This window comes from Anopheles cruzii, chromosome 3 (genome assembly GCF_943734635.1).
Source record: "Anopheles cruzii chromosome 3, idAnoCruzAS_RS32_06, whole genome shotgun sequence".
Taxonomy (NCBI): domain Eukaryota; kingdom Metazoa; phylum Arthropoda; class Insecta; order Diptera; family Culicidae; genus Anopheles; species Anopheles cruzii.
In genome coordinates this window covers 84,089,214-84,112,695 of record NC_069145.1, presented here as the reverse complement: position 1 = coordinate 84,112,695, position 23,482 = coordinate 84,089,214, and the positions used below count along the sequence as shown (strand labels likewise).

The following is a 23,482-nucleotide window of genomic DNA, read 5'->3' as shown; positions in this document are numbered from 1 at the left end:
TGCTCGTCCTCGGCGCCCGACGGCGGCGAGATCGGCAGCATGACCCGTGACAGCAGCGACGTCGAGAGGTCCAGCGGGGAATCTGTTCCGAAAGACCAAAAACACAGAGCGTGGTTAGAGAGGCTTGTTGCCGATAAGTGATCGCACACCGCCGATCGCGACATGCGGATTTGCGCAGGACACGGACCGGCCGAGGTCCCGCCGGACCGGTGGCCATTTCCCGGGTGCCGGGCCCGAAACTGCTACACTTAACGCCTCGCTTATAAATCACCCATCATTAGCACTAATCTAGGCCATTAATTTAACACCGCTTCATTAATTGTGCAGTCCCTCGGGTCCCAGGGACCCAGGCGCGGCCACTGGCCACCGGCAACCGGTAAGCTTCCCTGGTCCCTGGGTGACAGCGAATTAATTTCCCTCTCTTCCCGCGCGAAGTGTTATGGAAATCAGTTTCGGGTTTAATTACTCGATCCCGCGAATCCTGCGGCTCCCGCGGAAAGGAGATCATTATAAATGTTTTTGAGTTAGCGCGGGGTCGGCTCGCAACCGGAGGTCGAAGGCTGCACCGAATGCAGCTGCCCCGGCTCCGGAAAGGGCTTCCGACGGTGGCATTCCGACGGCGGCCCTATCTCGAAGGCCGATCTGCCGAATAATTTCAATTATTTTCTTGTTAAGAAACACAACACTCATGTGTGCGTGTGTGTGTGTGCGTTAGTTGAGCCTCTCGGTGGCCAAATCCAGACGCCGCGGCTATTATTGATAAAATCACCATTTAATTTATTGCAAAAAATCATTCCACGGGCCGTGCGTGCGTGCGCTCGTTCGTTGGTGGTTGAGGGGCGGTACGTGTGATGGGTGAAATGAATGCTATCGCAGATGGGCCACCAGATGGAGATAGGGCGCAGGACGGCGCGCGATGCCCTTTGTCTTTCGACGGGCCGGAGGCTGGCGGAACTGTAGCAGGCCCTTAAAAGGGGGCCACGGCGGGCGATCGAGGGTCGGCGGTCGGCGGGGCTGGGGCGGCTTACCTTCCAGAATCGAGTCCATCGTTTGCCGATACAGCTGATTGCGCATCCGGATGAAGAAGAGCTCCTCGGGACCCTCGGGAAGGTAGTAGACGACCAGCTCCTGGTGCGACGGGATCGGCTTCACGATCTCGTAGATCGGCTCACCTTTCACCTTGGCGCACACCACGTTCACCTGCGGCCCGTACGTTTCCGACACGCGCAGGAACCGGATCCAGTTGCAGTGGCGCACCGTTCGCCCATTGACGGCGGTGATCTCGTCGTAAAGTCCGAACCGATGTCGAATCTGTGGAACGGAAGCCAAAACGGGGACAAATATTAGACCGATGGGCGAGCTATTCAATTCAAATTATGCTCCAACATAGGTCAACATGGCGCGGGAAATGCAAATCACGTATGCTCAAAACCTGCGCATTCGAAAAGGAAATGACACTTGACACGCCGGGCGACAACAAGCGAATCAAATGACCACTTAAGTCACCCCATTCAGACCTTCCCTTGATAACTTAATTAATGACCCTAGTTATGCGCCTTAAGTGCCCTCCCCTAGCACCGATCCGCATCGCTGCCCACGGTAAGTTACCGGAGTCGAAGCCACGCCGTTCCAGGGCTTCCCCCTCGATGATGGTGATTTATGAAAAGTTACCCAACCATGTAACCACCGACAAACGCCCCAACTACCCATTCTGTCGAGGGGACCACGGACACCGCACGGACCCCTCCGAACGCTATGAACCGGTGCCGGTGTGAAGGTTTGTCACTTCTTCGCCGCAGCCCAACCACGGAGCCGCGGGTGACGGACGAGCCGCTTAACGAGTGTAAACATCCATCGAACCCTGTAGGACCCCTGGGAGCTCTGCGCCCTCGTCTCTGCGATACATATCTGAGTGGGCCGGGTGCGAGCGAAAATGGCCGACCCACTCTGCTTCGTTCATGATCCGATCGATACAGATCGAAATTACAAATGTTGGATAATGTGTTACGAAGCTCGGGCCAACGATCAGGCGATCGATCGACGACGGTTTAGCGAAGGATCGCGGAGATGTTTATGAATATATATGAGAGGATGAAATAAATTTCAGCTCCACGCTGTCGGTTGTCGCGGAAGCAGAAGTGAGCGCCCGGACCGCGGCCACCGAAAGCAGAAGATCGAAGTCCGATACGAGGCTGATGATCATAATTTGCAATTTCGCTGTAGCTGATCGTCGTCCTCCGTCAACATTATTCAGCTCCCGAATGGCATCCGGTGGATCGTAGAGACATTACCGATTCCGGCGAAGTCGACAAAAGCGCGGCCGAAACGATGAACGCAGCGGAAAATGGCAATCGTTTTGGGGCTCGAGCAATTTCGGCCACTAAAACCTTGGACGGGTTCCATCATCTTCCCGAAAATAGGGGTTTTGTGCGTATTTTTCGATATCGCTTGCCGAAAGACTACACAACCGTTCGGTGGTTGATCTTCGCGATGATGGATTGAATTATTGTTTGTCCTCGGAAGCCGCGCGATGGACATTCTTTCGACGGAGAACGAATTGCCCATCAGCGGCGTCCAGGTCCAGAGTAGCACTCAAGACAGGAATCTCGCAGTCCCGAGAAGGTTTTATGGTCGTTTGAATTCCATTATGGGAGGAACCACGGCCGCCACAATTTATTGGAGAACGAAGGTGATCGATGCTTTTAAAATTTACTTTCGGAACGTTTCAAGGTTTCTTAGAAAACACCAATAATTTGCTAACTCTTTGGAACATTTCATTCTCGTCTTGGCTATTTTCCCTCAAAAGTGAAGATCCATTAATTTTCCAAACGAAGAGAAAAATTTATTGTACGTCGAGTGATCTACCAACTTAATGATCGCAACGGACGCTACTCCTACTCGTCTGCATTCCAACAGACTGATGATTTATTTAGGAACTGGTTGCATCCTGTGACTTCTCGCCCATGTCAAGATGTCGCGAATCGCAACGCAAAGCAATTTGCTGGACAATTTCTGTACAATTATCGAAACTGATTTATGAACGGGAAGCTCCTAGACATCTCCGATTGGCGACTTACGAGTTTCTAGTTGGCCCCTTGGCTAGGTACGGAGGCTCGCCCACCTTTTCGTGGAGGCGAAGCGAGAGCTTGAAGTATCGCTGGACTGCTGCTGAGAGGCCACTGCGCCCTGAAGAGCGATGGTTTATTGATTTATCTGTTTATTGTCAGATTTTTCGGTGGAATAGGAAACGATCGTACGCCTATTAATTTCCGAAACAGACTTCCCCCATGCGGCTGACCGGCTGATCCTTCCGATTATCCAGAACAACCATAAAGATCGATAGCAGCCGGGGCCCACGATCATCATTAAATTAGATGTGGCGAAGAGAGGATGCGAAGATCATTTCCATCGACGGTGGACACTAAAAATAGCGGATTGCCATAAAACTGACTCCAATAAAGCACGGCAACGAGCGTCGATTTCTCTACGGGCGTCATGATAGCCGTTTATACGATCTTCGGAAAGATTGGAAGATTCGTCAGCAGCCGTCGGTCAGCAGGGAGTAGATGTCTAATACACATAAATTTCAATTTGCTCTCTAGTTCGGTGAGACAGTGAAATCGTTGGGATTTTATCAACGCCGGGACAAAACGAAACCATGCTGGGACTGCCATGCGATCCGCGCCGCGAGCTGAAACACGATCCGGCACAAACTACTGTATCGGAGGCTCCACAGGCAACACGACAAATGCCTCATTTTAACTGAGTTATTTTCCTCGCTTCAAGAAACGATCGTTTCAAGTGTCGGAAGTCAACGTCACTAAAAGTAATCGCCAACATTACACCATTTCTTCTTGAGCAACATATTTTGTCTGTGAGGTTAAAGAACAATTCGATGTGAGGTGAGAGAAAATCAAGATATGTTAACACTAAAGTGTAATGTTACTCAACAGCAGCGATGAGGATGAGCACGATTTTCGAATTTCCATGATTTGTTTAGAACGGAGCGCACGGCACGCGTCCCAGCATAGAAGCCGAAAGAAAAGGAAGCAATTTAGACGTTAGTTTCCCGGTCCGTCCGAGAAGATGGGTTAAAGATGCTCCGGAGATGCGAATTACCGATTTCACTCCCGAACAAAAGAATCATAACTTCTCGACAAAAGCCCTGACTCATTTTCGGTAACGAACGCCGCGCACGGGAACATTATTGGATATTCTCGCTCCAGAGCAGACCAGACCGCGTCCGGATGTTAGAACCGCGCTGGGCTGATTAGTTGCGATGAGTTTTCGGATTTCGGACGCCATCCCAGACCACCGGCAGAAGTCGTGATCAATTTATCTTCCAAATTAATATTTATTAGTTCTAAAACGATCGCCAAACGACCATGGGCAAAGAGGAACAACAAGCTCCGGACCCGACAAATGACACTAATTTAGAGCTTCCTCACTTGGGCCGGCAGGTATCGAAGCTTCTGTGACCTCCGTAAATCTTCTCGCGATGGACGCTGCGACAGTCAATTTGAAAGTCAATCCCGAGAACAAGCTCCCAGTCTTGCACGCCGATGGAAGTAGATTCCGTTTTAATTAACTTCCTCCACGTAAACCGCAGAACCGACGGCAGAAAAAGGCTCTCCTTGGGCCTGTGGTGGCTGCCCGGGTCGTGATGTACTCGGACCGACTCTCTCCCGGACTTCGGGGATCGCAGTCGGGGATTCTGTTATGCAAATGAACGGTCGGATCTTTTATCTCGGAGCCACCGGGAGCAAGCAATGCTACACAACAACTGAATTTGGGCTCTAGTGTCACGCTCCCTGGGCGAGCAGTGATCCCGGAGACGCGGAATAGAATAGGCCAAGGGTGGCATGGTGGCGCAATTAAACCGTTGTAAAAGCACCTCCGTACAGGAGCTGGTCTCGGCGACCAAACTGGTTGCTGATGGCTTTATTAACGATTGAGTTGTTCAAACGATGACCCAAGCCCGGGGTTCCGTGCTCGAAGCGGAGGCCCCGTGGCTTTCATCGAATTGTGCAACGGCCGAGGGTGGCATTGGCGTGTCTGGTACGAGGTACAATATCGTCGCCGACTTCCAGCGTTGGCCATTTCTTCGCTCGTCGGCTCCCGAGTGGTCGGCGCATTTTGCATAATTAAGTAATTGTTTAATTACAAAACTCGAAACATGCCCGATGGTCAGGCGATATCGGATGCAGCGAAGAAGCGTCCTCTCGCGGAGAAAGTCCCGCTGTTCGACGACTCAATCCCCGTTCCGCGGGCCGTTTGCGGTGATTCACGGCACTCATTTACATCGCGCAAGAATAAGTTGCAACAACCGCAAGGAGACGATCCGCCAACGGTGGGCCTTAAAGTCGACTCTTTATTTGCACAATTATCATAAAGATCCCGAGTGTATTTGTGTGCGTGCAGGACAGTGGGGTCTTTGAGCCTTGCCAATTCAATAACCATAACTGTCAGGAGTTCGAGCGGCGGAGAATGCGAGGTCCAGATCAAACGGCATCTCCGGCGAGCAGCTCTTTTGCCGGCAGCCGTTACGCAGCAACTGCAACCGGATGAGGCCGATTATGATACGCGACGTGGACACTTTGACGTCCGCCCAGCAGACCGACCGCTTGCACTCAGGGCTTGTCTGCGGTTCCCTTCGCTTCTCTCTTTCTTATCCTCCGCGACAGCTGTCAGACGGCCGAGGATCGATATTCCGAGCGTTCTCACGCTTCTTCGCGATCAACCCGCAAGGCTGAGATGGTCAGAACCCGATGCGCAGGACACTGATCCTAATACCACAATTTATTGACCGTCGAGAGAGTGACCTTCCCCGGGAAAGGGTATCGGTATGGCACCTGACTGCCGAAGGAAGGTATCAGTGACATTGCGTAAAGAAAGGAACGGTCCCAAGGTTGAAAGGGGCAAAAAACCAAAAGGATTCGATTTCGGAAACCCGATCCAGAAAGTGAGGTTAATACCTTCGACCGGTGCTTTCTCGGCGAGACCGAGGCCCGATCCGGAGATGATCGATGGACCAAAGGTGAAGGCATCAAACGTCATCTGTCAACCTGCGAGAAAGACGCACAGAAGCAAAGTAGGCTGCGAAAGAGGTCAAAGGGAACGGCCTCGAAGGAGTAATTAAAAATCAATCAGCCAAAAGATGAATGCGTCGTTTTCCTCTTCGCTTTCTAAGAGAGATGATCGAAAGAAAACGGAACTCCTCCTATTTTCTGTGACTTGTTTTGATTAATACGTTGGCGCTTCTGCACAAGAGCTTCTGGTGTGGTCACGGAAGACTCAAGGAGCCTGTTTCCTTCAGACAACATCCCTCAATCACGACGAAGTCTTCAGAAGACGCACTCAGGCTAGCTCTGGACCTTGCACAGAGTCACGGTGCGTTGTGTTGTCCACGCGTCTCGAAATGCACTTTGCATGTCGATCGGACCATGCACTTAGGGCCAGCAATGGCGTCGTCTTGTCCTCGATGTTGGTGGCGCGCTGTGCCGAGAAAGAATATGGGACCACGGAGTAGATTTGCGACGCACGTTCATTTGCGTCCGTCTCAAGAGCAAGGTGTAGGCATATCGCTCGCTTGTCCAGTTGTCCAGTTGTCATTGATTAGGTTGTCACCACGAAAAGCGACCAACGCCGGCCAACGCTAGACTGTGGGAAACGAATAAGTAATAAGCTGCGACCGGTGCGAAGGAAGTTGGTCTGTGGCAATGGCCAACTCGAGAACTCCGTTTTTTTTTTGTAGGATTAATCGACCGACGAGCCTTTGCCGCTTTGCCGAAGAATTTACGACTGCCAATAAGACACCGAGGCGGCCATAAAAGCTCGATCCGTTCGGCTTCTCCCAAATACTTGACACGCCTTGCACACATTCGAGGAAGGATCGTTTGATGATGCAACCGTTCGAGTGACTGTGGCCAAAGCGCATCGAAAGGTCATCAATTAGCGATCGTTCGCAGCGGTAATGCTCCGATTTGATCCTCGCACCTGCAAACGACGTGCACTTAACGATCCTTTTTCCCTGTGGCAAGCTTTGTTACGGTTTCGGCCTCCTTTTCCGATCGATCACCGGCGCGGACCTTTTTCTCCTCTTTTTGGGCCATTATCGGCGCCATCTATCTCTGAGCGGCTCAGCATCTTCCGTTCCCGTTTTCTTTTTCGTTTTATTTCTTCGCACGGCCCGATTTAGGGTGCTATGTGACCGCGCAGATCACCGAAGTCCGAAGTGGGGCCACGGTTCAAGTTCAAGATTGTGAGACAATTTCCGACGCCATTCCGACCGCCTTTTCCCAGAGGCGGCCGCCCGGTCGGTCTGTTAGGTCATTCACTTGAACGCCGCACGGGCGCCCAGCTGCGACTTAATTGCATTTAATTATGTGACTTTTTTGCGCCGCACCGAGCCAGCGATGACGTTTGTCCCATAAATGAATTATGCAAAATCTTAATCGCGTTGCGTCTCGCTCTCTCTTTCTCACTCTGGCGCCTGAGTCGATCAGTGAAAGTAATGTACCCGAAATACTTATCCCTGTGCCCTCGACCCCCCTCGGTTCAATGGTCGCTTATCGGGCGAGACTTGATTATGGAAATTGCACGTGTCGTGCGTTGTTCACGGGGAGCGTGATATGGTACGGAGCCGAGCAAAGGTTATTGCCACCTGTTGCAGAGGCTCAGGCCCTGGTCGCACGAGCCCCTGAACTTGCTCCAACCAACGTAAAGGGGAGCTCGGCTCGGCTCGGCACGGATAATTGATGCAGTCATTTCTATTTCAAGCTTGTGTGGAATTTTCTCTATTATTCAATTGCGCGGCATCATATTTCTCTGCTCATCTCAGCGACGAATCAAAAGAAAGAGAAATGGATCCATTTTCTCGAGCCCGTGTTGTGCCACACCCGCCTGCTGCGAGTCTGCGTTTGAAAGAAACCATGGCAACTGCGATGGAAACTGTCGCAGACTATCACTTTTTATGATTTAATTGCACTCATCCCGAGCGGGCGCGCGAATCGAAATCAAAAGTGCAAAAAACGGATCGGATTTTTGCCCTCGCGGCAACAAGTGTTTCCGTCTTTTTATCTTCTTTTCCTTCCAATTCGATTGGCAACACCATCACGTCGCCGAGCGGCACACCAGTGCATCTTTAATTGATTTGTGAGTGCGTTCGCCCTTTTATTTCCACCCTTTGCTTTTCTCGTGTGTGGATCAGACCTAAAAGGGACATCCGCGGTGGCGGCCACCAACCGGCCTGGACCGGTGGAAAATCAAACGGCCAACTAGTTTTTAATTGACAGCAGAAGAGGCGGCCAACAAATTGAATTCGAATCGATCCGCGCGCGTTGCGTTGTTTAATTGAAGAACAGGTTTTCTCAATCAAGGAAATTACGCACAACGTCAGCTGAGCAATTGGCCGCAGGGTAAGAGAGCCCACTACCGGATGTGATCCTGTCCGTTGCCCACTGGTCAAGCGCTCTGTATATTATGTCAGATTCAAAATCCATACCATTTCTGTCGGGAAGTACAATGATTCCTCTCATTTTGTAGTCGTTTGTGCCGAGCGTACACCTTCTTCACCCTGTACCTGGGGGGCAACAAACGACCCTTGTTTCCAGAAAATTCTCCCTATCGTGGGAACATCACGATAACATGCGGGCCGGAGCACTTGCTGAATATTCAAACGGACCTGTTCCCCTATATCGCTAAAAGGGGCACCCCGATGCTTCCCGCTTCCGGTCCAGAGCTCTAAATTATGACTCCTAGGACCAATTCTTACTCGTACCATCCCGTTCGCCCCCCTCTATCAACCCCGTCTTCAAGAAAGTGATCGTGTTTTCTTCTCGGCCCTCCCCTGTCGGCCGGTTTCTTAAGACGCTCGCTTTTCTCACGGTCATGGGAGGTTGCGTTTTCTTTCACACCCCGTTGACTTTTCTTCGGCTCACACGTTGCCCAGCGAGTGTGTCGAACGTGGTGCGCGCAGCGAGCCACGCCAAAAACCGAGGGGCGGCTGATGTGCGATGCCCGCAGACGATAACAAAGAACACCTGAGACGCGTCCCATTGGACGTCCAACGGATTTTAACTGACATTTTCTAACCAATTTGTGGCCGTTTGCTTAGGGGTGCGTTGGCTACTTACGTCGTCTTCCTGGATCGTTGAAAAGATGTCCAAATTGTCGATGCGAACCGTGCCTTGGAAGGGATAGCAGAGCGTTCCCTGCGCGATGGCCCTGCTGGACCACACGGTTGCGGTTTGTTCACGCGAATTTCGCGCCCCCAGCCCGGTCACGGCGAGAGCGAACTCCTGCGGTATCAGCACACACGTTTCCATGTTCGTTTTTGATTTTGAGCCCAGTCAGTGTCCTTAAAACGCTTCGTTTGCACACCGTCAATCTTCGAACCGAAATCACTGTTGCAGTCGAAATCACTTCTCAGTCGTCACCACAGAAACACACACACTTTGGTCTCACTCAACAACCAAACGATCAGCCGATCGAATCGAATCAACAGTTACAAAACCCCCCCGGGAGCGGATGATCTTCGATCACTACCATAAACTCTTCTTAACAAGACAAACCGAAACAAAACCCCAGGTACGGCAGGTACGCGATTGCGAATTCATTTTAGGTCGTGGCAATCGACCGACTACTGTCGCCTAATGTCGCATGGCGATCGCTACTTCTGGCGCACAGCACGAGCCTCGGGATGCCGGCCGACGGCTAGTGGGGCACTGCTCAACTCCGCAAATCGCATCGCTGCCCGGCACATGGCGTTCAGTCTGATTCAGGCTCTCGGTCCAGTGCCCGGGTGCCCGTTTGGCGGGTTCGCAGTTTCTCGCCAAACGAAAGACTTCAACAGTAAGCGACGAACCGCGAGCGACGAACAAGAAATGGGTTTCGAACGGAAATGGTGCGGCGGTCGAACCTCGACTCACTTCGACGACGTTTGCACAAATACTGGCCAGCGGAGATCGTCGCGATCTGCCCGTGACCTTCCGAGAGCGTGCGCGCGCGCGCGCGCGCGCCCGCGCCTCCGCGCGGTGGCTGCGATCGATCCACGGATGCCACCACACCATCGCCATCCTACTCGGCCGAGCCCGGCCACCGCTCGTGCTGTCCCGCTCCGGAGCGGGCCGAGAGCCGGCGCAGATCGCCGCAGGCTCATAAAGCTCGCCCTAACTGTAGCACCCTACGACCGCCGCACACCAACGCACGATCGGCTCCGAAAACCTGCTGCTGCGAGCGTAACCTGCCGCAACCGCCGCTCGGGATCGCGTAAGGTGCCTGTCGGCCGTTACTCCATTCCACGGTGTTCTGCGCCGTGCCCCGCGAAACCCGAACCCAAAGCTCCGATCGGACAAAGGCAGAGGCCGGGACGATCGAAAAGAGAAACCACAACAACACCGGGACGCAACGGACGTCGGCTTCTTCGCCGTAGCTTCGCGGCCGTGGCGGCCTTCTTCACCAGCCCGGACGGTTCGGTCGATTCTTCCCCGGATCGTCTTGGCCGTCTTCTTTGCGCTGCTGTCCGGCTTCGGCTGTCTCCTCCCTTGGCGGAAGACAACAACAAACAAGGGAACGCAACACACCGTCGACCGTCGGATGGAAAAAAAAAAACGGTCATCGCGGCCGTTAAGGAGTTGAGCGACCAGAAGAGAAGTACATCTTCACAAACACATACACACACAGGGTGATCGTTCCCGGGCGCCGAAAGCTCACTCCGGGAGTCGAAAGCTCGCGCCTTCTTGGCACACACACGCATATCCGTTCGGTTGTCGATCGTCTCGCTCGCGTCGCGATCGTGTGCTCGTGGTTAGTGGGAGCGGTCACTCGCTGGGCCACTCGCAGGCCGCGCGCTCTGATTGGCCAAATCAGCGCGCATCAAAGCCGCGAATGGTGGGACGCGGATCGGTTCCATTGATCGGACCCGCGCGACCGCGCCACGCTCGATCGATCCGATCGGTGGGCTTTGGGCTCCGAAGATGGGGCCAGGAACCAAATCACGATCCGGACCCCCGACGGATGGTGTGCGCTGGAAAAACGGCGGACACACAGACGGACGGCACTCCCGGACTTACGCTTATTATTGCGGACTGGAAAATTGCTACCCCTGCCGGACCACCTCCCCGAGTCAGGGCACCGGACTTCTTTCTGACTTCTTCCGAGCGAGGCTCGCACTTCGCTCTGTTTTGTGCCGTTCCGGTCTGACTGTGGCAACTGCTGTGAAATTGATGACGTTGCTTTCAACGACGACGAGCAAACGCGATTTTTTTTTGTTATCAATTAACCATACCAAAATTACATACAGCAACTCGTGGCGATAACAATCGGTGAAGATTCGCCGGATAGCCGCGATGCCATGGATCTGACGGTGGTTGCCGCGAACCGCGTAGTTCAATTAACAATAGCCACACAGTTCGATTTAATTAATGTCAAATTAACTGCAAACAAGATAAGGGAGTGGTTCATATTTCCGTTCGCTTCGCAGTATGAAAACTGATCACCAACACGGCATTGCAGGGATCCTTTTTGGGGTATAATATAAAACATATAAACTGCACGCGGCAATCAACGCGCCGAGGAGTGCATAATGTATCCCACACTGGACATGATTTAAATTTATACATCGCTAAGCGCCCATTAGCATACGCGAACAATGTGCCCGGCCGGAGTGGACCTCGAGGTATGTAAACTTCACCGACTCACTACACAAATTGTGCCGCGCCTGATGATGGCGGGGGCTTCAGGGAAATGCTTCAACTCTCGCGCGAACAATTGCGATCGTTTGACTTTTATCACTCAATTCAGGTGGCGCGCAATTCAGCCAGGCCCTGGGAGGCGGGCGGAAGAAGCATCGCCGCATCGATCGAGGTGTCAGTGAATTGCTGTCAAAACTGCGAACATTTTCATTCTTCACCCGAGCTGTCGGGCACTCTCCGGCAGCTCGCTGGGCAGCTCGCCTGTCGACGCCACTTCATTTCCGCGCCCAAGCTGGAAAAACAATGATCCATCCATCCATCCATCCGTCCGTCCGTCCGTCAGTCCGTCTCGCCGTCGGACGGCCGGTGCTGTTTTTTTTTCCCCAGCCTCGACCTGCAGCCGATCAAAATCAACCACGGCCCAAGAGTGCCAAGAGCGAGCCTCACCGGGCGCCGCACATCTCACGGGAGCACGACTTGGCTGACGGAAAACATGGCAGCTCGACGTTCCAGCGAACGTTCTTGGGCTCGGGCGGCTTGGGCGTGCTTTTCACTCCGTCCGCTGGCTCCGACAGAACGCCGATGGCCCGACCGGAACCCGCCCGAAGACCGGGGTCGAGCAACCCGAGTCGAGGCTCACGTATAAAGAAATTAAATGCAAAAACAGCGCAACATTTCAAAATATTAAAAGGTTGTCAATTTCGTACGTCCCGCGGGGTCTCGCGAGGTCCCCGGTGTCAAGTTTTCCTCTCCGGCCAGGAAAAGCAAAAAAAAACGGCCAGCAAAGAGGCTTCTCTTGTCGTGCATCGCGGCACCGGCCCCGAAGCATGGCGCGCCGTTGCACCACCGGATGTTTGTTATTTATTCAAAATTCATTCAATCCGATCGAGGTGGCCCCGGTGGCTCCCGGTAAGCGAGTTTCCCACAATCACCATGATTGACGTACGTATGGCCCCGATCGATCGTGAATCTCCCGTACTTGACCGATTATGCACACTTCCTTTTGTCGTGCAATTCCTTCGCTTCATGTTCTGGCTTATGCTACGGGCTCCATGGCCACTTCGGGGCTCCCGATGGCACTCGGCGCCAGAACGGACCCCCTCCCACCAAAAAAAAAGGAGAAGAAATGTTTCTTCCAAAATTAATTCCATAATCCGCCATGATAAACAACTTTCTTTTCGGGCTTGGAACGAGCTTTTGATTCGTTTCTCCGATGACCTAATGGATCGCGATTGGGAACGAGCGACAGAGAGAAAGAGAGAGAGAGAGACCAAGAAGAGGCGAAAGACGGACAGGGTGGTTATTAGATGGACATGTTTACTACACTACCGCACACACCCTGCGCTTGCCAAACCGGTAGGAGGCGGTAGGCCACATCAGTAGCGCATCGCTCAAGTCCGTCCGTCCGAAATCGCTTCGGACGGATCGTTAGAGACAATGTTTTGCCCTGCGCAGCCTCCGTTCCCATCCCGTGCGGCGACGGCGGCGGCAATGTCCAGCCCAGATAACGATCTGGTAGACATAAATCTTTTTCAATCTATTTAAAATTAATGTTATAGTTACGCTAGCGCCTGCCGCGCGCGGCAGGCCCTGTGTGTTGTCCGTCGGCCGCGAACCACTAATGGAACCTCTTCTCTCTCTCTCTCTGTCAGTCGAAAATCGGGGAGGCGTTGGATTCTGCGCTGCCCCAAAACACACACGGTAGCCAGCAGCCGCGAGCCGTGATCGCGATCGTTCGATCGATCGATCCTACTGTGGGCACCGTTGGCCGAAATCCTGCTTCGCGAGCTTCTATTAGTAGCTACTGGCCGCCTAGGGCTGCCCCGGGGGCCGGGGGATTTAGTGTCTCCCAACGAGCCAACGAGCATTTAACACGGCAACGGCGACGGCCACGACGAAGCAGACACCGTAAACTATTCATCCGACTATCCGATGGTCAGCGAGATTTCAACGGTGGCCGAAGCGACGAACGCTTTCTCGCTCGGAGCGCGCTGAGAAATTCATCAAATCAGTTTGTACAACATTAATGTATGGTAAATTTATGCACATACATTGTCTAAATGGATCGGCCACAATACGAAACAAGCGAAGAAGAAAACGAGGAGAAAGAGGGGGGCCACAGTCTGATCCCTGTCCAGGTCGGTCGGAGCGGGTGATGCGGTTTTTGGGACAGATCCGATCTTCGTGCACGGAAGACAATTTGGAAAAAAAGTCAACAGAAGCGTCAGGGAACACCAATCTGGGTAGTAGTAAGAGTTAGTTAGTGTTTCTGAAGAGTACACATTAAGCTTAATAAACCCGCACCCTCTACAATAATAGAACTTTACGAGGTTTTATACTTAAGTTTGCTTAACCGGCGAGTACCTGTCGGGCGGCTGATGGCCCTTGCCCCAGCCACGTTCCTAACGAACAGTAGCCCAATCCTCGGCGATCGTTCCGCCCCTCGCTCGGGTCTTCGCGTCAATGGTCTAACCATTGATTTACATAAAATTGACTCCGATTAAATGACCCTGCCGCGTCCCCACCGCTGCCACCACCGCCGCCAGTTTGCTGCTAATGTTTTATTATAATAAACATCTTCGTGCCATGTCGAACCCATCAGAGACGGTCGGTCGGCGGGGCCATCGGGAACGCAGTTTTCGGCCCCTAGGCGGACGGGTGGGCGCGCGGTGATCGCAATCACCGTCCGTTGGACGTTCGCCGTTGGTCAGTCCAACGTCCGTGCTTAGGCCTGCGACCGTTGAAGAAGCGACACCGAGGCCCGCGGCCCCCTTCGGTCGGACGGACGGACAGATTATGAATTGAAATGTGACAGTGCCACTTGTATTACGCCATCCCCGGGCACAGTCCCGGCCGCTGTCAGGTGCTCAGTCACCTTTCCGAGCAGAACCACGAGTTAGAACCGCGATTCTTGAAGACGTTTTGCCTGTCGATCGTCGCGGAGCGGTTTTTGTTCCCGGCGTTACCCCGCCCAACCCAAGCGCCCGGTCGATCACACTTTGTTCCCGATCGTGCGCCGCTTGGCTTGTGCGCTAATCACGATTTTGTAATTTGCAAAACCGGCAATTTTCGCTCCGCACCGTCCGTCCGTCCGTCGGTGGGTTCGTTCCGTTTTTCGCGCAGTGGCCAGCAGTGGCGATCATGCAAATGGTTCGGCTCGGCTCCCCGTTCGATTGCAGCCGCTCCGTTCAGTCTCTCGTTCGCCCGTAATGTTTGCGTTCTAACCGATCGTTTACGCGCATCGTGCCAACACTTTGCCCTCGGATCGGCCATCGGGGTGGGGTGGCGCGGGAACGTAAACGACGGCGCAGTGCGTGCCGCGCTCGTGGTACGCCGGTGGCTACCGGAATGGCACCCGGTTTTTGAGGGGGCCGCCCCGAAGCGAGTGTACGCGGGCGGCGAGTAATATTGTTCCGCAATTCCAAAAAAAAACGGAGGGCACGTTTCAAACGCAACTTCGCCATTACCGCACCGGACGCTGCACCGCGCGCTGCTAAACGTTGCGCCGTGAGCGGATAGACTTCGCCAAGGAGCCGTCCCAAATTAAACGGCGCAGTTGCGTGAGCCGAAAGAAACCCGAAGACAGTAGAGCGCATGCCAAGACGTGGAAATTGGTCGCTCGAATTATGCTGATAATCTTCACGGAATTTCGAGCGCCGCACGAAGAATAAAGATCCCTTTGGCTCGCTGCACCTTGCGCATCGATTCCGAGATCGATGGATCGAAGCTATTTCCTTTCCCTAAAGTGCTCTCGTTTTTCCCTTTTCTAAGAACCCCTCGGTGCTGCACCTTTCTAATGGGATCATCCCTCGGCCGGTCACATCCTAACGGAACCCCGAACGCTGTCGATCGTCCCTCTTCGGGGACCAAAAATCACCTGCCATCGTGAGGCGTGAGCCCCGGAGCCCGGAACCCCTGGCTTTCCGGGACGATGTCAGTGGTGGTGCAGGTGAAGCTCGATTAAGGATCAGGACCCGTGGTGAGCGTTTTATGGTTGCACCGCCACCGCCACCATCGCCATCGCCGTTAATGATCGATCGGTGAACCTAGAACAGGCGAACCCTGTGGTGACCGAGCATTAAATCATCTACACTTATGCGATCACAGCGAGAGAGCGAGAGAGAGAGAGACCGCGATCGAAAGCGAGATGGCCCCGCCAAAAAGCACTTTGATGGGAGCGCTTCATTACGGTGGATTCCGAGCCGCGTGACCCACAAACACGGCACAAGGTGCAGCCCCGAAACACCCCACCCTATTAGCTTGCCGTGCTAATTGTTGTGCTGCCCATCATTGTGCGGACAGCTGTCCTGGGCCCGATGCCGCTGTGGCTGGTGCGCAATAAAAGTTCGTTTTGCTCGTAAAAATCACATTTTACACCGTTGTCCTGCGCTGCATTTTGCCACCGTGTCCCTAGCCGGGCGGGCACTAAAAATGTTACTTAAACTTTTACCATTTATTTAACATTTATAATTGGATGAACTGGCCTGGATGGTTGATGAGTTCGATCTCTCGGTGGCCGGCAACATGTTGCTGGGCAACTACCACAAAGCAACCCAGCGGTGCACGTCCGGCGCAACCATAAGCCAAATCGGGCCACGCAAGTATCTTGATGGCCTTCTGGTCGGTCGGGAGGCATAAGTCCACCGGCCACCAAGGCACGGTAGTGTTTTTAATAACACCCCACGGCTTCCGAGCACTGCACTCTGACGCACTCTGACAGCCCTGACGGCATCCTTTCGGTCCGGTTGCCGGTTCGGGGCCATTTTATTTCCTTTATTTTTTCGGATACAACCACCAGCAAGCAACGAAACCTCCCCCGAGGGGAAAATTCTTTCACAACACACCGAAAAACCCTTCCGCTAATAATACCCTTAGCTTCGATGGACTTGTTTCGAGGTTTGGCCAGCACCCAGCAGTGGTTTTTTGTTTGTGGCCGGTGGACGCGGGCGCATACTGCGCGCATAGCTTCGGCCACGTTGGATTTGTTGATGATTTCGGGCAGCAACCAGCAGCACCGCGGGCGGCTGTGAACTGCGCGGATCGGTGCGAGCTTTGATTCGAATCTTGATCCCGGCGCAACTCCACAAACGCCCGCAAGCTGTTGCCCGGTCCCGGCCCGGTTTAGGTCCGGGTTCTTAGGAAGTGTAAACGAGCCACCCGTCGTCGGAGTAGTCGGCAGCGGGGGCCCGGCGGGCTGCCGTTCTTAAACAAGCATTAAATCTCGACTAAATTCCGCTTCCGCAGAGGCTATAATCAAGCCCGCGCCACAAGTTCGTGACCGCCGCCGTCGTCGCCACCGCCGCCACCGACGGACCCACTCGGAAACACGGCGCGCAACACGTGCTACCGTCGGAGGGGCCCGAGGGGACCGAAATGCAAAGCAACCCGGGTCCGAACCGGACCAGTAATCTGCTGCAGCTCGGGCCCCGCGGTTACGATTGTAGCGGCCGCGTCGCGTCGAGTGATATTTAGAGACGGAAGAAACCACAGCCAATCGCCAAGAACCCGACGGATACGGCGCAGTTCTAGAAATCGGCGCTCCTCGGGGGCACCTCGGCTCATCGAACGGAATTCCACGGAAACAACGCATGCATCATGTGTGTGCCATATTCCTACTCGAATTCCTGCGAAATCTCCTAAAAACTCGGCGCCGCCGGCTAATTGCATTTCGCATGCGATCGGTCGTCCGCAAAAAGATGCAACCACCCGCGGCCGATGCTTTGCGTCACGAAAGGCCACCGAAAAAGGGTTCGGACCTCCGCGCGGTGAATCGATCGCCAGTGATCCCCATCGAGCTTTGCGCATTAGGAGCGGCGGTCCGGGCCGGGCCCAGGCTTCCTATCCGTAAATCACCCCCCGTTACTGAGCTGGCGGTTCCTCATTTTCCCCAATATCAATTCATTCGAGGCTTTCACTCGAGGTAGCAGAATTGAGGATAATGATGCTCGTTCCGGTGGCTGCCGCTTCGGCTCAGGGGCTCAGGCGATTCAATCTCGCAAGCAGTTTAAGCAAACAGTAGTCTCGCTCGCCTATCGATTCCCGGGATTCGCCCCGAAATTCCTCCGAGCCGTGGCGGGCGAAAATTGATCGTCATCGAATCACACTTTAATTCCATCTATAATTCTTCTAATTCAAATTCTTCCTACGGCAGCCGGTACGGCGGTGCGGGCGCTACGTGCTCGTGCCGTCGGAACGGAAGGTGAAAATAAATCGTGAAATCGATACCGGTAATCATAAATTACAAACAATCATTCAATTTAATGATACAATTTATGAATCAACCCGCAGCGTACTGAGCTGAAACGGGGGCTGCGCATACGCATACCGTCGGTGGGGGCGCGATACCTCTTGGGGGCCACTTAACACACATAGTTGCCAGCTACCAACGGCCAGTGGTTGGGGGCCGCGTGCCAATACTTTGTACCGTTGGAATTTCTCCATTCTAGCACAAGCCGAGCAATGCAATGTAGGTCTGAACTTGCTTTTAGTTCCTCGAAGTGGTCCATCGCACGACGTTCGCGATAATCTCTGGTCAATCGCAGTCTCTCCAAACTTCATTCATTTTATGACTGCCACATACGTAAATTTCGGACTGTTGACGATAACGTGACCCTTATGTCAAACATGAGTATGAGTCAAACAAGACCTGATTTGTGAAGGAACAATTCTTGGTTCTTGCCTCACGAGGAAGTTGTTGCCTTCCATTACGGTGATCATTTTGTGATCTTTTCATCACAAACTCTACCCATATCCTTTGAGGGCGATGAAATTAATTTGGCAGAATAAATAAAATTGTTTTGATGTATAAATAAATTCCTGATATTTTTTGGCTACAGTAGTAAAGTATCGGATTGTACGACGTGTCTCAGAAATGTGAGCCATCTGACGAGAAAAAGCGATGGGAAGACTTGGCTCGCAAGAAACGCATCAAGACTATCAAGCTAGATGTTTTTTATTTGAGTCTCAACTCACCTTAGCATCAATGGCTGGCATTAGACCTGTTTTATTTTCAATCTTTCGACTAATCAAATTTATCATCGGGACCTTAGCAGTCCTTTCTTGTTGACGGCACTCGATGACACAGTACATTCGAGCAAACATAAATCGTCACGTTGTATTCAAATTTCTCCAGTGTACTTCACCGTCTAAATTGTTCGCATTCCGGTACGGTCGGCTTCGGGCGAATTTATGTTCGATTAAAAATTGCTGGGCCGGACAGGCCGGACATTTAATTGGCGGACAGGCGCGCGCTCACAAATTAGACTTTATCAGCGATCGATCGATCACCGGTGCAGGCAGGACAAGTGGGCCGATTCGATTGGTCAGTAAATCTCTGACGTCACACGCGCGCCCGGCACGTGCCTCGCCCACACTGGACCTGGCGGCTGTAATTCACTCAAACGCATCAAGATTGACAACCGACTAATTATGGGCACTAAACGATCTGCCCCGCAGGATCTGCTTGACAAGCATCCGTGCGTGCGGCGTGATTTATAAGAGATTTTCCGACCACCCCCACTCCGAGGTTCATCGCCATGTCGCTCAAATATTTCAGCAATGCCGGGCCGTGCCGGATCACAAACCGATCACCGATTTCGATCATACGCGCGGCACCAAAGCACACGGTGCCGCCCCAAAGCGCGTCCCAAATCGAACTGGCGGCATCTCGACGGCACCAAGAGGCCTCTGCATGCCTCTGTATGCCACTGCACTTACGTGTGCACTACGCCGTATCCACCCGCCGGCGGGGCCCGCGACTATCTCGGGTGGTATGTCCGTCGACGTTATACGCCGGTCCTTGTTAATGCGTTGCCCTCCCCCGGAGGGGCCTCTTATGGCTCACTTTGGGCCGCTCCGCCCGTGCGAAAGCCCGGGTGAAAAAAACTCGTCTATCACAGCCCCGGAGCCCCGGTGACTTCAACGCCACGCCACAAGGTGGATGCGTTTAATTCTTTGCCATTTGTTTTTTCATCGTCCACGGAACACACATACTACACATCAAGCAAGAAAGACTCCCACGGATCTTAGCACACCGAAATCTCCGGGACACTCTGCGAAACAGAAAGAGTGAGAGAGAGAGAGAAGGGGAGAGAGTGAGCGAGCGAAAGCCATTGCGTTCGAATTCTTCGTTAAATCTTCAAAGAGATCCGCTTCCGATAAAATCAATATTCAACCCATTCCGGGTGAATTAACAATGGCCGCGCGGCCCGGCGGGCCGGCTGCTTCCGTTCCGAAGGACTGCTTCCCGGCGTTCGATTCGAGCGGCCTCCCCAGAACTTCCGCGCACGGTGGTGCAAGGGGCACCCTTTATAATGTGCCGTAAAGCTCCTCTCCGCGCGGTGCGGCTTGATTTTAAAAGCTTTTTTACGCTTCATCTCCTCGGGGTCGCGATGCGTTTGGCGACTTCGTTTCCTTTTTTTCCGTTGCACACTGCACCCCATGCAGAATCCGGCATTGTTTGACTGGAGGACTGCAGATGCCGGGAGCTCAAGGGGGGCGGAGGCCCAGTGATTGGCGATTGCCACTGGAAGAGCCACTTCAATTCGCGGGCGTAGGTTTTTTTCTCGTCCCAACGCTCTGAGCTTTGCATGTGGTAATCTTCTTGTGCTGCGTGGCTCCTTGGCCGGGGCTCCGTGGCCTTGGCCGGGCCGCCGCACGGTAGCATACCAGAAGCTGCGGCAGCTGCGGTTTATTAAACTATCCCTTTGGCGGGCAACATTTGCTTATCGCGCGCCGCGTCGATCGGTGGCCTCGGCGCGGTGCCGCATGACGCACATCAAGGTAAGGAATTCGATCGATCACCGTCTTCGGGTCGCCGTTCTGGCCGGCTCACGACTCCCTGGTCTAGCCCGCGGAGCTCCCGGTCCATCAATCAAAGTCAGGTTTAATGTTGTCACCGCCGCCGTCCGGAGCGCTCCGAATTGAGTTGTCCCCGACCCCGGTCCTGGATGATGAACTCAGCGCAACCGCCCCCAGCCACTGTGTGGGCGTCGGCCCAAGATACGGTGGCTGGTGATTTATTTCTGGTGGACCCGTCATCCGGCAAGCGGCAGTTGACGTTTAGCTTCTTAATTCTACACCCTTTGAAGCCGACCCGCCGAAGCTGTCGTTACTGACCCCTTTTCCACTCTTCTCGTCCTCTCCCTTCCGCAGGACAAACCCCACAAGTGCAGCCTCTGCTCCAAGTCCTTCCCGACGCCGGGCGATCTCAAGTCGCACATGTACGTCCACAACGGGTCCTGGCCGTTCAAGTGTCACATCTGCTCCCGGGGCTTCTCCAAGCAGACGAACCTGAAAAATCACCTCTTCCTGCACACCGGTAAGTAGGCCCTGCGGAAGTATCGTGTACCCGGCTACCGACGATGATGCCGACGATGATGATGATGGCCTGCGATAGGGAAGTTGTTAGCATCACCTGTTTCGGTGCAGGTTGCGTCACGCAACCCCGCATTCGGGGCACCATTTGGTGGTCGGTGCAGCAACGCATCCCCGGCAGCGATCATGCACGGACCCGGTCCGGTTCTGGGGGTTGATGGCCACTTTCGGGCCGGTGATGGCGATCCGCCGAAGATAAGCATGCGGACCCGACGCACAGTCAAGTGCGTTAGTGCGATCGTTATTTTCCCGTCCCGTCCCGGCGCTGTCACTTTCCGTCTGTTGCACAGCCTCAGGAGTCATGTGAAACCCGAAGAAAGGACCCGCGAAGCGAAAGAAGAATTGTGGTTTTCGGGCTATCGGGAAACATACTTTTAACGAATCACAAAAAATGGATGGACCGGACCTACCGGACGGGCAGGAAGCAGGTAGCTGCCGGCGTAGCCGGCCCAAATTCCGACGACCGTGACTGGGAAGAAATGGGCAACTTGGACGTGGCTCCTGGCCTGTCCGTAACAGATCCCGGAGGTAGGTTCGAAAGTGAATGGTTCGTGAATCAATTAAAAAAAAACAACTCAATCTAGAGTCGCGCGCAGCGTTCTAGGCAGCGTTCCGTTTCCTCCCGTCGTGTTCCATTACCCCCTAATACCCCGTTCGGCCAGCAAATTGAGCGTACAGCTCCATTGAGCCATCGAAAATTCACGGCCAATTAAAACGCCCGTCATTGGGCGGCAGCTAGAATATCCGTTGACGATGACGCGTGAACCGCCGCGCCACCGGTTGATGATGTGGCAAACCCGGCGGATGACGTGGCCACGGTAGCGATTTGATCCTGCGCACGCTCGCGCCACGGGAGATTGCGTCAACGTGGGTGAACAGCTTCGGTCCGGGAGCTCGCTCGAGGTGTTGCGGCTGGGTGTGAATGGTGCCACGCATCCCCGCTGTGCCCCGTGGGGCTCAATTACGCACGAGAAGGGGAACTTTGGGACCCAAATTGTTGCCCCTTAATCGAAAGTTCGAAACCGACGAGCTGAAGACGATTTAATTCCCTCGACCCTCGTGCGCAATGAAGTCGGCTTCGGCCGACGAAGAGGAAGAAACGCTAGAAGAATTTGCGGTTTCTTGAAGGACACAGCGGAGAAACCTGTCGACGCATCATCGGCCGCGGACGCGAAACCCATCCGTCATCCGTAGGGGCCATGAATTGCGCGGCGATCGTCAGCGATCATGTTCTAGCGCTTGTAAACATGCGGCGCGGAGTGCGCGCCCTCGATGCGCCCCATTCAACCGCGGCCCTTTTGGACCCGTGCGGCGCGGCGAATCCGCGGCATGCCGCGGCCTTATTATTAATGCGGTCATTGCTATGCACTGTCCCCCCCGCCGGGGTTATAATTTATGATTGCTGCCGCATTATGATGTCGTTATTGTTGGGCGGGGGACAATTGAAATCATATCTGGGCCAACGCCGCGGTAGCGTCTTCGTTTGCAAATTCCTTCGGTCGGCCATTTTTCATCCCTCCAGCGCCCGTCTTTCGACGCCCCTACAGTAATGTCCTTCATGGTCCGTTTCTCTCTCTCTCTTCCACTCCGTTCTTCGCAGGTGATAAGCCGCACGTCTGCGAAATCTGCAACAAATCGTTCGCGCTGGCCTGCAATCTGAAGGCGCACATGAAGACGCACGAGGACACGGGGTCGAGCCACGAGGGCGAGTCGAACCGGAGCACTCACAGCCACAGCGAGGGCGAGGAGTCCAGCTCGTCGCCGCCGTCATCGCTGCAGGGCAGCCAGCAAGGCGCGGGCGCCTTCGAGAAGGCCGACTCCGAACGGTTAGCTTCCTTCTCCAAGCATCTCCTGTTCTCGAGCTACACCAAACAGATGCTGTCCGGGGTCGGCTGATAGGCGGTAGTGGCCGATTGGTCGGCAGGATTGGCCGGAAGAGTGGCGGCCACACTTTCTTCTCGCTGGCACGAGGATTGCCAGGACGCACAGCTGGTGCTGATCGCGCAGAACGCGCAGGACTCGCGTAGGAAACGGGCTCGTCCTAAAGCACGTCCACAACGCATCCTTACTTCGTACGAAACACCAACACACTCACACACACTCACAGTCTATTCACCGGGGGACAGCGGAACTCGGAAGATGCACGGGCGCACACCGATTTGTAAATAGTGATCTTTCGGTCCTGCCGAACGTCCGGTCCGGCCTGAGCCAGAACTGTACATACGAACACACGAATGCGAAGAAATACAGACATTTCTGCAACTATTACGAAAACATGTCTTTGGGAGTCCGGTTTTGAATTGAAAGAAAATGAACGAATAGATCAGGGTAAGTGCCACGTGGTCCCAACGATGAATTCTTCCACTCTGCACGGCCGTCTCTGCCTCGGTAACGGTTTTTTCCATGTCCTGCTC

General features: G+C 53.8%; 2 protein-coding genes across 2 annotated transcripts in view; one reads left to right on the top strand and one right to left on the bottom strand.

Annotated features, from left to right (window-relative positions):
• The window catches only part of LOC128271850 (zinc finger protein 177-like), a 34,038-nt gene extending 24,611 nt beyond the window's left edge, over positions 1-9,427 (bottom strand). The window contains exons 1-2 of the mRNA XM_053009515.1: positions 9,135-9,427; positions 1,029-1,311 (exon numbers count right to left, since the gene is read on the bottom strand). Coding sequence (XP_052865475.1) covers positions 1,029-1,311; positions 9,135-9,326 — 475 coding nt within the window. The 5' untranslated portion in view covers positions 9,327-9,427. The remainder of the gene's footprint in view (positions 1-1,028; positions 1,312-9,134) is intronic.
• An 11,032-nt stretch (positions 9,428-20,459) lies between these two features.
• LOC128271166 (zinc finger protein 226-like) lies at positions 20,460-22,964 on the top strand. Its single transcript, XM_053008607.1, has 3 exons — positions 20,460-20,474; positions 20,847-21,012; positions 22,669-22,964. The coding sequence occupies exons 1-3, from the start codon at positions 20,460-20,462 to the stop codon at positions 22,962-22,964; spliced, it is 477 nt and encodes a 158-aa protein (XP_052864567.1).
• Positions 22,965-23,482: the final 518 nt, after the last annotated feature.

Bases quoted from the DNA above. Each gene is read 5' to 3' on its own strand.
- LOC128271166 (XM_053008607.1), top strand. The intron at 21,013-22,668 runs GTAAGTAGGCCC...CGTTCTTCGCAG, and splicing joins TCACCTCTTCCTGCACACCG to GTGATAAGCCGCACGTCTGC.